The sequence below is a fragment of the Magallana gigas genome, chromosome 3, assembly GCF_963853765.1.
Source record: "Magallana gigas chromosome 3, xbMagGiga1.1, whole genome shotgun sequence".
Taxonomy (NCBI): domain Eukaryota; kingdom Metazoa; phylum Mollusca; class Bivalvia; order Ostreida; family Ostreidae; genus Magallana; species Magallana gigas.
In genome coordinates, this window is record NC_088855.1 from 3,218,070 (window position 1) to 3,232,151 (window position 14,082).

General features: G+C 36.1%; 1 protein-coding gene and 2 non-coding genes across 7 annotated transcripts in view; all 3 read right to left on the reverse strand.

The window, feature by feature from the left end:
• Positions 1-14,082, reverse strand: part of LOC105320181 (tumor necrosis factor receptor superfamily member 16) — a 54,328-nt gene that overhangs the window by 19,709 nt on the left and 20,537 nt on the right. Inside the window, exon 1 of one of the 5 annotated variants that reach the window (XM_066078103.1) lies at positions 5,191-5,238. The exons of 3 other annotated variants lie outside the window; for them this stretch is intronic. In XM_066078103.1, coding sequence (XP_065934175.1) covers positions 5,191-5,223 — 33 coding nt within the window. In that variant the 5' untranslated portion in view covers positions 5,224-5,238. Of the gene's footprint in view, positions 1-1,686; positions 2,109-5,190; positions 5,239-14,082 lie in introns of those variants that run through there. One more of the 5 variants, XM_011418010.4, reaches the window with a different exon arrangement.
• On the reverse strand, positions 5,598-5,670 carry Trnar-acg (transfer RNA arginine (anticodon ACG)). The gene has a single exon. It is a non-coding gene; the product is annotated as a tRNA-Arg (tRNA).
• On the reverse strand, positions 5,919-5,991 carry Trnar-acg (transfer RNA arginine (anticodon ACG)). Its single transcript has one exon. It is a non-coding gene; the product is annotated as a tRNA-Arg (tRNA).

The following is a 14,082-nucleotide window of genomic DNA, read 5'->3' on the forward strand; positions in this document are numbered from 1 at the left end:
AGTGTCACGTTCATGAAAATCATGACAACAGTTGTCCCCGATATGACTGGCCCCGAGTCCGTATCCTCAATGACTGTCGCTGGGAACAGTGCGACATTTAGAACCACGGACTATGAAGGGGGGGGGGGGTTAAGAGCGTTCGATCTACAGGCATGACGTCATTCTATTGTGGACGAGTTATTTTTGTTCATTTCAGATAAAACTGAACAATGTCATGTCATTTTGTGAGACGTTATCAGTGCACTGTTACACGAGTCGGGTTCTGATATCAACAATAATGCAGACAAATTTCAGTGTATCGAATGTGATGAGGGAGGGAGACTGGAGCCATTCGGAAGGATTTCTCGCACCGGCACACACCGGATTATTTACCGAGAACCCCGGAATCCGCCGTTCGGCTGGTCAAAGGGATTAATCTGTCTTTGATCCAATGTAAAAACTACTGTCAGAATGATAGAAAAGCAAGATCCATGCTGCCTCAAAGATACCACGCACCCGCCGACGACTGTCCTTATCTACATACACGTGTACGACTCATTATACATACATAACCACTCCAGGGAGCGAACCAATCATCTCAAAATGGACACGAGATACCAAGATAATATTAATTTTCTGGAACCGGGCACTGGTTGAGATACAATCAAATTATTAGGATTGTGGGTGTATTTCCTCCTATGCAGCGCATGGACAGGGTTCTGTTGTGGACAGAGACACCTGTATGTTTGTTTACCGGCTCCTCCTTTGACCCGGGAGTACACTCTCTGTGAACTCTCTTATCAAATTAATTACATCTTATTCCAATAAAGATTCTCCCTCTATCCTCAGACCCAGGGTCAGGGCAATTTAAAACGCGTAGAAACAGCAATATTTTGGGAAAATAAATGAAATGTTTTTTAACAATAAATTTTTGTTTTTCTTTGTATTATGATTCCTTTGTTTTGTAAACTTTTTTGGCGTCGTTTATTTTATAAGGTAATCGTCAGGTTTGTGGTAATAATTCAATTTTCACAGTTGGAATCATTCAGTTGTATTTCTTAAGCATGCATGGTGTAAAATCTTTTTCCTAAAGTTTTTTTCTTGTAAAAATTATCTCGATAAAATTATTTTCTTAAAAGAGGGTTTTGTGATTAATGTAAAGGAATAAATTTTCACTTATGATAAAATCTTGAATTAGAGTGAACTAATCAACTTCAATAGACAAATCTATCTTTAGGGAATTCGATACTCGCTTATTCCATAAATTCTGTTTATGTAACTGTTGACTCTAGATTACAGAAATCCGGATTAGTTAATCGCTGTATTTATTTATCGAATTAGTAGATGTCAACAATTGCACAACGTTAATCCGTCGTCTCGGGTTTATCACGCCCCACAGATCAGCTGTTATAACAGTGGTCATCGCACTATGATGAACTAGTTTATATACAGAAGTAATGGAGATTAGTGTTCATAAGACAATACAAAAAGTATGGGACATCATAGGGTTTCATACGTCCCTAGGAGAGAAGGCCCTCACACCTACTTGTCGACCCAGAAACACTGAACGCGAACGATCAAATTTTAAATTTATGGTGAAGAAAATTGAGTTATTTTTTAATTTGTAGGTACAATAAAAGAATAAATAACAGAAAATTATAATTTATAAAGCATTGTAGTTTCATCATAAAATATGGTGTTACTTACATTGCGGGAAGTTGCCGGCATGATGATGAAAATGAAGGTGATAAAATTGACTTATGTGATCCAAAAACGACAAAAAAGCAGTAAAACTCCCCCTCCTCGAGATCGCCGACTCTAAATCATCGGCTCAAATCAACACAGCTAAATCCGAGTCTTTTTAAAATGTTAATAAAGAAATTCCTTCACCGATGAAATTGCCGTTTTTCATTTAAAAATAACAGTGTTATCTTTGGGAGGCATTCGGTGTCCCCCGAAAGTAAACAAAGCTCTCCGAAACAATACTGTCACCCTCCGTTTCTTTTCAGTTCATTAGAAAAGGTCACGAATTCAATGGAACAACGGGTAGATTCAATGAATGGAAAGCAAACTGATTGCCTTCGAATTGAAATTCAAAACGAGCTCAGAAATCCAGAACTGTTGCTACTTCCTCCCTCTTACGTCGTGTAAAAAATCAAGTACTTATAAGTAAAATATAAATCTTTGTCTCTTTAGCCCCCAGGTTTCTTAAGGTTGTTCAACGTTAGATAACGACCACTACATACAAAGATAAACGATAAAAACAACGTTACGCACGATGACGTAACACAAAAAGAACACCCGCTGAGGAAGCCATCCGAGGTATTCCGAGGGCGCTAATGACGCTCTCTAATTAGATAAGACGCCACTGAACACCTAGTACACCAACAGGAGCGGTAACAAACACGGGGAAGACTAAGCTGTACAAAGATCTCGACCAAACAATGGTGACACTAATACAGGCAAGGAGGAATTTATTTAGGATTTCTTCCAAAGTTTAGAATCGGTCTTACGGACCATAGGTATAAGTATGTGTAAGAAATTGCGGGAAACATTCAGATCTAATGCAGCGAACTGTCAAATGTAGGAAGGGTAATCCGACACATCAACACACAGATACTTAAGGAGATATTTAACTACTTAAATCGTCCATGACATGTTTGATTCTAAAAGATAGAGTCAGAAAACTTTAACGATTAATTATTATATGCCACTAATCAAGAAAATTCCATCTACTTGACAAGTTCATATGACAGCTGTGCTGAATTTTTTTTCGTGTCTGCTTTTTTTCTTCTCTTTCTGGTCTTTATGGACCAAATGTCTTATTTTAAAACCTGCTTTACTGCTAGTAGACAGACAAGAAGAACGGACCATTCTAACAGATAGAGAGTTTCTGATGCGAGTAAATTTAATACCCATTATCTTAATTACGTGAAAATGAATGTTGTAATTGATTCACGTAAAACAAATATACATTACACGGATACCGAGTGCAGGAGAGTGAGATGGTATGAAGCGATTGTCGAGATTGCTCGCCATATTCTTAGCGCAATAAAACTGTAACAGCAAACGAGGAATTAATTCCGCAATGAGCTTAGGACGCGCATCGTTTTTGTCCCGAGAGAGCGATCGCTTTTTCACGCTTCTCTATTGATCGGGAAACGCTCGCTCTTAAATATAATTAAAGTCAGTCGGAAATGAAAATTTTGCGATCATCCGGACGATAAGGGTCCTGTGACACCGTATCGATTACGGACGTGTATCCGGGGACCCAGGAATGGATGGAGCAATTTATTAGAAAGAGTTATCGAAGAAAGGGAAAACAAAAAAACAAACAGTTCGTTCTGTCTGTCAAAGCGACTTCATGGAATTCGGGCGGCAAAGTTCCGGTGGGTGAAATCGGACGGAAAAAATCCTCAAGAACTATGACCGTTTCTGTTCAATTTCAGTCATATTAGAGCGATTTTCAAACCTATCAGTTTCGAAAGTGAAAGAATATTAAGACAGAATATTGACATATATTTCAATAAGTCAAATGCGAGACGTCGTCCTCTGTTAAGTAGGAACATGACACGAGCCTCGCTGATAACGAGAAAGCGCGAGATTAGGAAGCGGAAGTCGATATGAAATAAATAGACAGGTTTTGTTTCTTGAAATACTTTCAATAACGATACGAGGTGGTTTAACGGTGAATCAGGGGCCTGTTTTTTGATAGATTTTTGTTGATAGTGCCTGTTTCTGTTCGTCAAACTGTCGTGATAAGCAGAGTTAGTGTTTATCGCAGAAATCGACAGAAAAATTTATCTGAAATCCAGTAAATTCAGTGAGATGTGACTTTAAAGAACAAAAATAAATAGTTTTTATTAAAAATCAAGAAACAGCTAATATTTGCAAGAAGGTCACAAAGTCAAAATTCGATTCGCCGACCAATTAGCTTGAACTTATGATATTAATAAAATGACAAAGCAAATATCCAATTGCAAGTTTGTCTTAAGAATTGGACAGTCGTACTTTGCTCTAATGACACAATTTAAAATCTTTGAGGGGAAAAGACAGGAAGAAGGGGGGGGGGGGGCAAAACGGTTTCTCAAAACTACAAACATCTAAAAAAAAAATATTCAACACAAAGATTGGATCAGTGTTTCACCGTGTTAACATTTTTACATAATGCAGACATCCTATTTAATAAACTATCAAATAAACTGAGAGAAAGAAGATGAAGGAGGCCCATCCGCACGAACTAGACAGATGAGCACTATGGCCCATAAAGAAGACGAGAACGGGCCAATAAATGCTCCACCACTAAACAAAAGTAAGCAATGGAAGAGTACGGCGCTCTTCAAGACTTTCGGCGTGTAACGATTTAAAACCTTCTTTTCCGCATCTGTTATGTCTTACTGAGCTTTAACACTTTTAAATGAAATAAACAAAAATTCAACAAATGGTGTACGAGGGGTTAATTTACACAACTGCAAGCAATAAGTGAGCTCTCTAGAAATGAAGGTGCAAAATGTCGATTATAGCAAGTATACCGCTTAGCACACGAAGCACGAAGTGCTATATTCAATTAAAGTTCTTGCAAAATGAAAACGCACCTCCTATCATCTTTGATCACATTAAAACAATGCATAGCTAAAGTGATGAATCTAATGGATAAAATATGTTTATGTACAATCAGTGCATCACAACAAATGATACTGTGACGATATTACATCAGAATGAAACAGGTGGAAATGTTACTGCAATTTAAATTCTGAAAACACTTTTAGTGTTAGCAGTGTTGGGAAGTTTTGTACGTTATTAACATCAAAATGTGTATTAATATTTACTACATGTTTGTACAACACATCTCGTAAATATCCACTTTGTGCCTACTATATTTATATCATCAATATTTTATTTTTTGGACCGCTGTGACAAACATATTTAGGATGAGTCACATAATTATGTACCACTGTCAGTTTTCCCCGGCAAGGTCAACGGTCCCTATTTATGTTAAAAAATCAATAAAACAACTGACTGTTTTGAATAAATTACATATCCGACATACCTATCACTTTCCTCTCCGCTCTATTGCCCAACCTGATGGTGAATTGATCACGTTACATAGCAAATAAATCCCTTAAGATTAAAAAAGGAAAAAAAAAACTCTACCCCATGAAATATAAACGACCCATTGGGTCAGTAAAAAGATGTATCAATATTGCTTACCTGAAAACAGAGCATAGCAATTAACAGGAACATGGTCGGTGAAACAGGCGTGAACGGGCGCCCGAGTCTTAGACCCCCGGAGGAGGTATCGGGAGCAGATCTTTACAGGTGAAACAAAAGTCTTAGCTGTATCCTGTCAGGTGTTTATCCATAGTTAATTAGAGAAACAACGGAAAAAATCGATCTACAGAAACAACAGGCATGGCAGAAATATGTCACGCTGGATGGAGTTTTATTCTGGGGAGTAAACTTCACGAACTCGTGCTACATGGGTTGACTTTGATCTGTACGGGTTTTTATTATTCAGAGCATAAAAAGAAAAATATAACGCATCTAGAAAAAATACATAAAACTATCTTTGTGCACTTCTACTCCATTTTTGTAAAGATGTTCCGTAAAAAAAACTACGAGCTCGCCAGGATTCGAACCTGGAATCTTCTGATCCGTAGTCAGACGCGTTATCCATTGCGCCACGAGCCCTGACTTTAAGGGTATGTACACGGTCAGGTGCCCAATAATGCAAGCAAATTACCCCCTTTAAGCACAGGTTAGGGACGCTCCAATGGTGACATTGTGTTGCTGCGTTTGTTGGCTTTAATGTATTTTCTAAAAAAAAAACCAGCCTTTTATTTACCGTGCACAAAAGATACATATAACAAATTCACAAAAAGATAAACTATGCGTTGAAATAAGCTTTTCTGAAAAATTTCTGTTCCACAAACAATTTACGAGCTCGCCAGGATTCGAACCTGGAATCTTCTGAACCGTAGTCAGACGCGTTATCCATTGCGCCACGAGCCCGTACTAATCAACGTTATACACAGTACATGTAGCAAATAGTACAAGCCCCCACCCCCCACCACAATAAAAATGAATGCTGACATTGGGTCGCTGAGTTCAAGCACCCATAACACGCCAGAAAAAAGAATATTTTCTTACATTATTTAAAACAGGTTTACAGAATTTAGAAACAAAATACAACTAAACCCCGTCTTTTTATCTGTAAAGCGGAGTTTTATTCCTGGCCTTTTTTCTCTTTACTTCTTCATATTCATTTAATAGGTTCCCTTTATCAGGTAAAGCCGGTGTATATGTTTGAACAGAATGTTGTAACCAGCGCGCACTTTTCATGTTGTCAGAAATAGACAGATGTAATCTCTGTTCTCCATCACCGCTATACAAAACTCTCTCAACAACACAACTCATGGAAGGGGCTGTTTCTTTTTTCATTTCAGACAGACTTAACTTCATTTTTTTCAAATCGACGCGCTTCTTTGTTTATCTATTTATTTACTAATTTATTTATTTGTATTGCTTTTTTAAAAAATCTTATTTAATTAATCCAAATAATATTTGTTCACTTTCTTCAAGCGAGACAACCCTGTCACTTCTAAACAAATTCTATGAAAGAAGAAGAGTTGCGTATCTTTAGCTCAGATAAAACGATTTGTCATCAGACGGAGCGATTGAATAAATGTCATCCTTAATTTATTAAACAGAGGATAAGTGTCCAAAAATCGATAAAAAGGAAATAAAAAAGACGCATCCAGACTCTTAGAATATTAAAATTTGATTAAGCTTAAGTAGTTTTGTTAATAACTGACGATTCTTGTGGGTGCAGACCCCCATATCACGGGGAAGCCATCGGTAATTTAGGTAGCACTTAATCAAAACTAATAGAAACTTACTCGGGATGTGCTTTAAATAAGAAAACTTACAAGAAAAACACTTGAAATTCCGTATTTTACTAACTGTCAATTTATGGCCGGATATCAGTATTAATTTGCGATGAGGTCCCATCAAGTTTCAGTAGATCATCTAGTCTAACATCTTCCAGGGTTCCTTTGAAGCAGGCAAAGATGTGGGTAAATAAAATATTGCAGAGATCCGCGTCCTGATACTCAGTAATTCGTTTAATTGTTTTGAGTTTCTGAAATTTTGCTTCATGCATGTAGAAGTGACAGTTTAATGTCAGCCGTCGACTCATGCCCCTGTTAGTCTACCACAGAATCACAATTTATCCCCGGCCCCCGACGAACAGCCTTAATCCATCAACATTTCTACATATCCAAACAGACACTTCATTGAGGAAAATTCCATTCTTCACGTGCAGCACGTGCATCTCTGACGAAAGTGAACAATAAAAAAGCAGATTTATTTATCTCGTTAAAAATACATCTTTGTTGAAATAGCATATTTATGTTAAAAACATTTATTCTAAATTGATCACCTCTTTTGAATCTTTCATTGCAGATAATTCTTTAAAAGTTTTTGTTTGCATCTTATCACTCTAATGTAAGCAATGATATATTTCTCTTCACATGTGATAAATGATTTAAATTGACTTGGTTGTCAACAATCGGTGCATACAAATCTTCAATGTTACTTATACATATGTACTTTACAAAACTATTTAAAATAAAATCTTTACATTCTTTTTGTTCGGTATGAATTCATATTAAATTAATCTAACTCTTCTGTGTCCGGAGATAGAAAATACCATAAAATCACCATAACCATCAAGCCTCGTTAATTTTACGATACTGCCCAATTCTACTGTGTGATACAATGAGAACCTACTTTGAACAAAACGGTTGACAATCACTTATTATCTTACAAACTGAAGAATACCGCGTCATTCTACTATTCACTTTTGAAACTCTAAAAATCTTGAAAGATTAAAACCTATGTGGGCCACCGGGTGTTCTTGTTTCATCAGTGGTTTATAATGGTCAGGTTAAGCTGTTTTGTTTTCCATTTCCCTTTCTTTTTATCCTGCCAATCGCCAAGGGCTTCGGCTCTAACAGTGAAATGTGTCAGATTCCAAACAAAGCAGTGTCTTAAAATATCATACATTGTATACATGTACATGTGTAATATAATATTAAACGAAAAGGTCAATTAATTTTTTTTTGACTTGCATTGCAGCTGGGTTTCTTAACCATTGGAATTATTCTAACAATAGCCTTAGTTCAGTTATAGTTTCTCAAATAGGCAATACTTTTTCTCAGTAATAATTACGTTTGAATGATAACAAACAGGAAATATCATTATACGTGTGTTGCTGTTGTTGAAGAAATGAAACGATCTTAAAGATGAGAAACAAAACATTTCACGCGTCAAAATTAATAAAGTTCTTATCACATTCCTACAGTAGCTGCACACTGCCTGACAATCAAACTCCATGGAACAGATAAAATATCCAATGATTCTGAAATTCCAATCCACAGAATGACCGATGGAAACTTGACCAAATCCCAAAATACACCGCATTGCCGGTAGTTATCGGGGAATCTGTCAGGATTTATAACAAATTTACTGTCTCTCCGGTCCTCAGGGGAGCTTACTGCTGGTTTGTGGCCTTTGCCTGCATACGATTGTCGTAAATTATAAGATAATAGAAACGATATAGGGGCTACATGTATATCTATTTCATACATAAAACAGCTTCTGAAATGTTTTGCTACTGCAGTAAGCAAAACATGTTTAAATAGTTTATGAGCAAAAAAAACAACAAAAAAACTATAGTCCGATCTTATATTCTTTCGGCCGAAATATATCAGTGAAAATTTAAAATCAGTTAAGTTAAACTAATTGTTCAGTTTAAAAGAAGGGTTCCAGCCATAGGAAATGCTTTCACGCATGGTGTTTGCAATCAACAAAAATGCTATATCCTATTATTCGTACATGTAGTTCTAAGATGCAGTACGTTGAAACAACAAATGATTTATAATATTTTTTTCTATATGAGTATTCATAATACATGTTAAACTAGAGAGGCATTACTTTACATTGTAGGTAAAATCAAACAGAACAGTCATCATGAACTGATGAGCAAGGATATCATTTAGCGCCGAGGCAGTAATTGTACCAACGAGAAATCTATTCCATGTTATATAACGAGTAATTTGGATCGAGGTCACTCGCTACTATGATCAATGCCGATCTGGATCAATTAATCTGCAAAAGGTATTAAAGACCATCCAAAGCGAAAACAGAATGCATAACAAAAATATTTTCAACCATTAATGTTACAACGAATTTATCGAGTACTTCTCTCAAATTTTATTTGAAATATGCATTCATTTCCAGCCCGCAAAATTACTGGGTGAATAAAAAAATAGTACATGTACATCATTTCTGACCAAGACTTATCACACTTTGGTTAATTAGAGAGCGACTTATCGTATCCGTACTAAACGACTTCAGCATTCTTAAGCTATTAACGCTCAAGGTAGCGATTCAATGTGTGAGTACAAATAATACTGCAAACTCTGTATGTACCAAGTCAAGCAGGACAAGAAATGCGTAATCATAGTAGCATCTATTGATCTCGGGCTCGTCCTCCGGGCTCCCCTAGAAATAAAATGTCTTCCTCAAACCGTAACTGTCAAGATTAATCACCGTAACCATAATTTGTTTATATTTTCCTGATTCAGACCTAACAAAGAACCCTTTTTGTACATGTAAAGTTTGATCAATATCATTTGCATCTTTTAAACATCAGCTGACGACATTTTGGATGATTTGCACGTAAGGAAACGAGAAATTTTAAAATCGAGTTTATCTGGCGTTTGTACTTTGCGCTAGTATAATATCTATATTCATAACAAGTTACAAAGTTCGTTCTAATTCCACGTAAATTGTGCCAATTATGTGAATCATGTCCCGAAATAAAAAACAAACGGTGGGAACAAATTCAAATACTGCAGATGTCACAACACGCCATTCGAGGCCAAGTTCAACAGAACGAGGGATGAGAACCCACTTCAATCTTCTTGGGAGGAAAAATGGATCCAAAACACATCTTTATTATCATGAAAATTCATTGTTGTGTTTGTTCCAAAAACATTAGAAAATATTTTTTTTTATTTGGATGGTAATCAGAATTAGATGACAACACTAACATTTCGAAGAATTTTCCGTAAAGTGCAGACAGCTGAGTAGGCAGTAGTCCACCAAAAATAATAAAAAGACATACTAATTTTATTGACAATAATTGCATGGTTCGTATAAAGTTTATATACAAAATCTAGATCAACTGACGTGATTTTATAGTCCTGCAATAATCGCCCTCGCTCTGAGCGTCAAAAGGCAATGACGTCATAGAGCGCACTACTAAAACATGGCCGGGTTCGCGTTGGAACTACACAAATCGTCAGCTTCGTTGTGACAATAGCTTGACATGGCTTAGAAGGCATATTACGGGGAAGATTTAAACGCGCCCTGTCCCATCTATTATCATTGAGATCGTCGTAGTTTACGCCTGCATCGGAAGCGATCGGTTATTATCGCGATATCAGACATTTGTTCTGGAATTGGTGGCCTATTGGTTTCCGCGAGCCATCGTGTTCTATCAAATGTATTGACTGCTAAGTGGCATTCGACGTATTTTTATGGAAATGACAATTTTTATTGTAGTGCTTCATCTCTTTGCTTCCTCGCGCAAATCAAATTTGAAATGAACTAACGCGTTTCGTTCACATAAAAGTCAATTGCTAGGATAATATAGACCGACCTCAGTTTTTCCCATTGAAATTAATGTTGTAAAAAATCTTAACATAAAATAGTCATTTATAAAATACAAGCCACGTGACAATGGTATACTCGATTTTCTTTTCGACATCGGTTTATGTAGGTTTTATTACCATTGCTACAAAACACGCAATGTTAAAATGTATGGGAATCAAAGATGCCCGCAAAGGAACATACAAAAATGCTCTTAGATGTGTACAAATTCAAATCTCCGGGGAATTCGGGATAGATACAGTAGCCTTTAAATGATCTATTCATTTCCCTGAAATGTACCAATCGTCAATCAGTCGAGGGCTGCAGGTTCCTAAAGACATCTCTCACTCTCAACATGGCGGTTTCTTGGGAATATCGATTCCAAAAGAAGTAAAAATTTGACAAATTACTTTTCCATAACTCTTCTGACGTACACTGAATGTAAGCTTTTAATGAGCAGAAAATTCGATTTGAGGAAAAACTACTGTCTGGGTTCACTCGGCTTGCTAGGGACTTATGGAGCTATGGAAATGCGCCGAAAGTAGTCAAATGAAATCATTCTAGAATCTACTTAGCGAGATCATTAGGAAAATGTAAACAACATAACTATGGAAGGACTTTTGACTATCTTATTACAAGCACTGATGAAAAACAAATTTATTTCCAATGACCAAAGTTGTTTTCAGCTAACTCAATATTGTTCACTTGGTTTTTAATTTCTTTCTTTTCATTTTTACAATTCAATGCAATTTTATGAGAAAACATTTCAATGTTAAAAGAATATAATTATTCAACATTATGACTAATGAAATTAAAAGAGATTGAAATTCTCCTTTCACAGACAGACTTTAAAGGGTTTTTTTTCTTTCTTGCTTCTAAAACAAAACCAGTTGGTGATACACGTGGAAGTTTTAATTAAACTTCGGTGTGCCAAGAATCTAATTTCCAGTTCCAAAAAACGAATTTTCAGCGTTTCTAGTTACATCGTAAACTCGGAAAATTTCATAATAATTCATTGCTTTCTTTCTCGTCTCTTACATTTTTAGTATATGTTTAAATTGGCAAGCAGCACATTATGTCATTTCATAAGTCTAAAACGGACTGGAAATTCCTTAGTTTTGGCCGTGGTACGGTGTTACAAACACACAAACGAAATTTAAAAATGATCTGAACAAATCCCCCATCATTACAGAGCGGTAATCCTTTAATCCTGATACCTCCCAGTGACAGCGAGAAAAAGAGGATTTATAAATCTTAACTTTCTCTTAGTATCATAAACAATTATCAGTCGTTGAACTATTATATAAATAGTGCCTGTTTGGGAGGGTAACAGTTGAAATTGACACCCCGAAAAAACCATTGTCAACCGACGCGATGCGGAGGTTGACAATGGTTTTCGAGGGGTGTCGATTTCAACTGTTATCCTCCCAAACAGGAACTATTTATTCTATTATACTGAATGTCAATTTTAAAGAAAACTTTTTAAAAATGCTTTTCTATAGGAATGACTTGAATTCTACTGCGAACCGTACGCCCATCATTTACGCGCATGTAACAATTCGTAATGTTACCCGTTGCTAAGTGTGTTGCTAACGCTGAGGTAATAGAACGGATTATCAACTGCGTCTAAACCAATCAGAGTTTTGTATTTAAAATGAAAGTATAATAATCGATATTATTATGCATTATGTAACTTTCTTTGTAATATACATGTATTTGTATACTGGTGTGTGTTTATTGTGATATTGTAAATTTCTTTAAAAATAAAGGGTGGGTCTAAATTAAAAGTGAACAAGATGAAATTTGTTGATTTGAATGATAAACGTATATTATAATCTAGTGATCGTCTTAATACGAGACTTTTATAGGTTTGTTTGATACGTTAGCGGGACTAAATTTAATGATATCAAATTTATTTTTCTTTATTGCGGTATGCAATGAAGATTTGGCTTTATTGCCACGTGAGATTTCGCAGAACGTTTTCACAATTTCCCGGATAATAAACAATGGCGACTGTTTGCTTCTGAAACAGAAACACGTGGTAAACAAATGATCTAAACCCAGCAACCAGGTTTTCTATTAAGAATCCCATTTCGTTCCTTTACTTCAAAAAGTAAAAGTATGATAACTTTATTATCAACCTTAATTATTAATTAAGAGAACAGTTACATCTGTTTTTCTGATTTAAAAATAGATCATATGAACAATTATTCTACGATGCGAATGAAAAAGCTTTTAATTAATAAGTTATGTAAAATTGAAACCAGAATATAAAGACAAAGCAGGCGGTTAGCACTGGACTAGAACTTGTACATTAAACAGGATTCCCCCCCCCCCAGATTTTCACAGCTTTTCTCGATATGATATTGTTTTGGCTGAACAAAAAATTATTTCTTTATTCTATTCAGCCGTTCGGAATTGGTAACTTGTATAAATTTGTTTACGCCGTACTGGTCAGAGACCTTCCGAAGGACAAAAGTCTGGATACAGAAGGTCCCTAAAGGGAGCCATTCCAGTAAACTGACCCACAGTAATGTCACTTTGAGAGAATCTGATGTGCATGATGTATCGACGAAAGACACCAGACTCGATAAAAGACTACCGGACCCAAGCCTAGAATTGATCACGTATCCCCCGGGGGGAGCCTGAACTGATTTGTTTCTCGTCCCAGTCAATTGCTTATGAATTAGTTTTGAAAAGGACCAAGCAAACCACTTATTTGATTAATGGGGCTTTTGAAGATGCAGGGCGGCATCGATTGATGATATCGTGAGGCTTCACTAAATAAATTTGAAAAATATTACGTTTACCATAAACGATACACATTTGTCGAAAGCTTTGGTTCGTTTACAGAAGTCCAAGATAGTGAGCACGCGAGGAGGCGATTGTTGAGGCCGCCATTGCCAGCACTGATTTGTGTCATCGCTAGGCTCTTCACTTCTGATTCAATTAATGAGGCATCTGTTTGGGAATCCTAGACAACAAAAAGCCATTTTATACCAAAACGACTTCAGGGTCTACCGAAGAACGACTGTATGATGCACAAATCTGTACAGATTGCAAGGTCTGCAGTCGAAGTTTATGATCATATAAACGCAATTAAAAAGAAAGATTTTTAATCCTTAGTCAAACTTCAATATCTTTGAAAGGTAAAACTAGTTACATGGCATTAAGAATTTAACAGGTAAAATTTAAAATGAACTTTTGTATATAAAGGCGGTGTGTGAACTCAGAATCTACGTATGGTTCCTTCGCATCCCGATTAATAATTTACAGACTTTAAGAGGATCAACTGAATAATTGTCCACAGGCCTTTATATGACAGTATTATATCTCTCTATGTGATATAAAAATATGAAGCGATTTAATAATAAAATTGTGAAT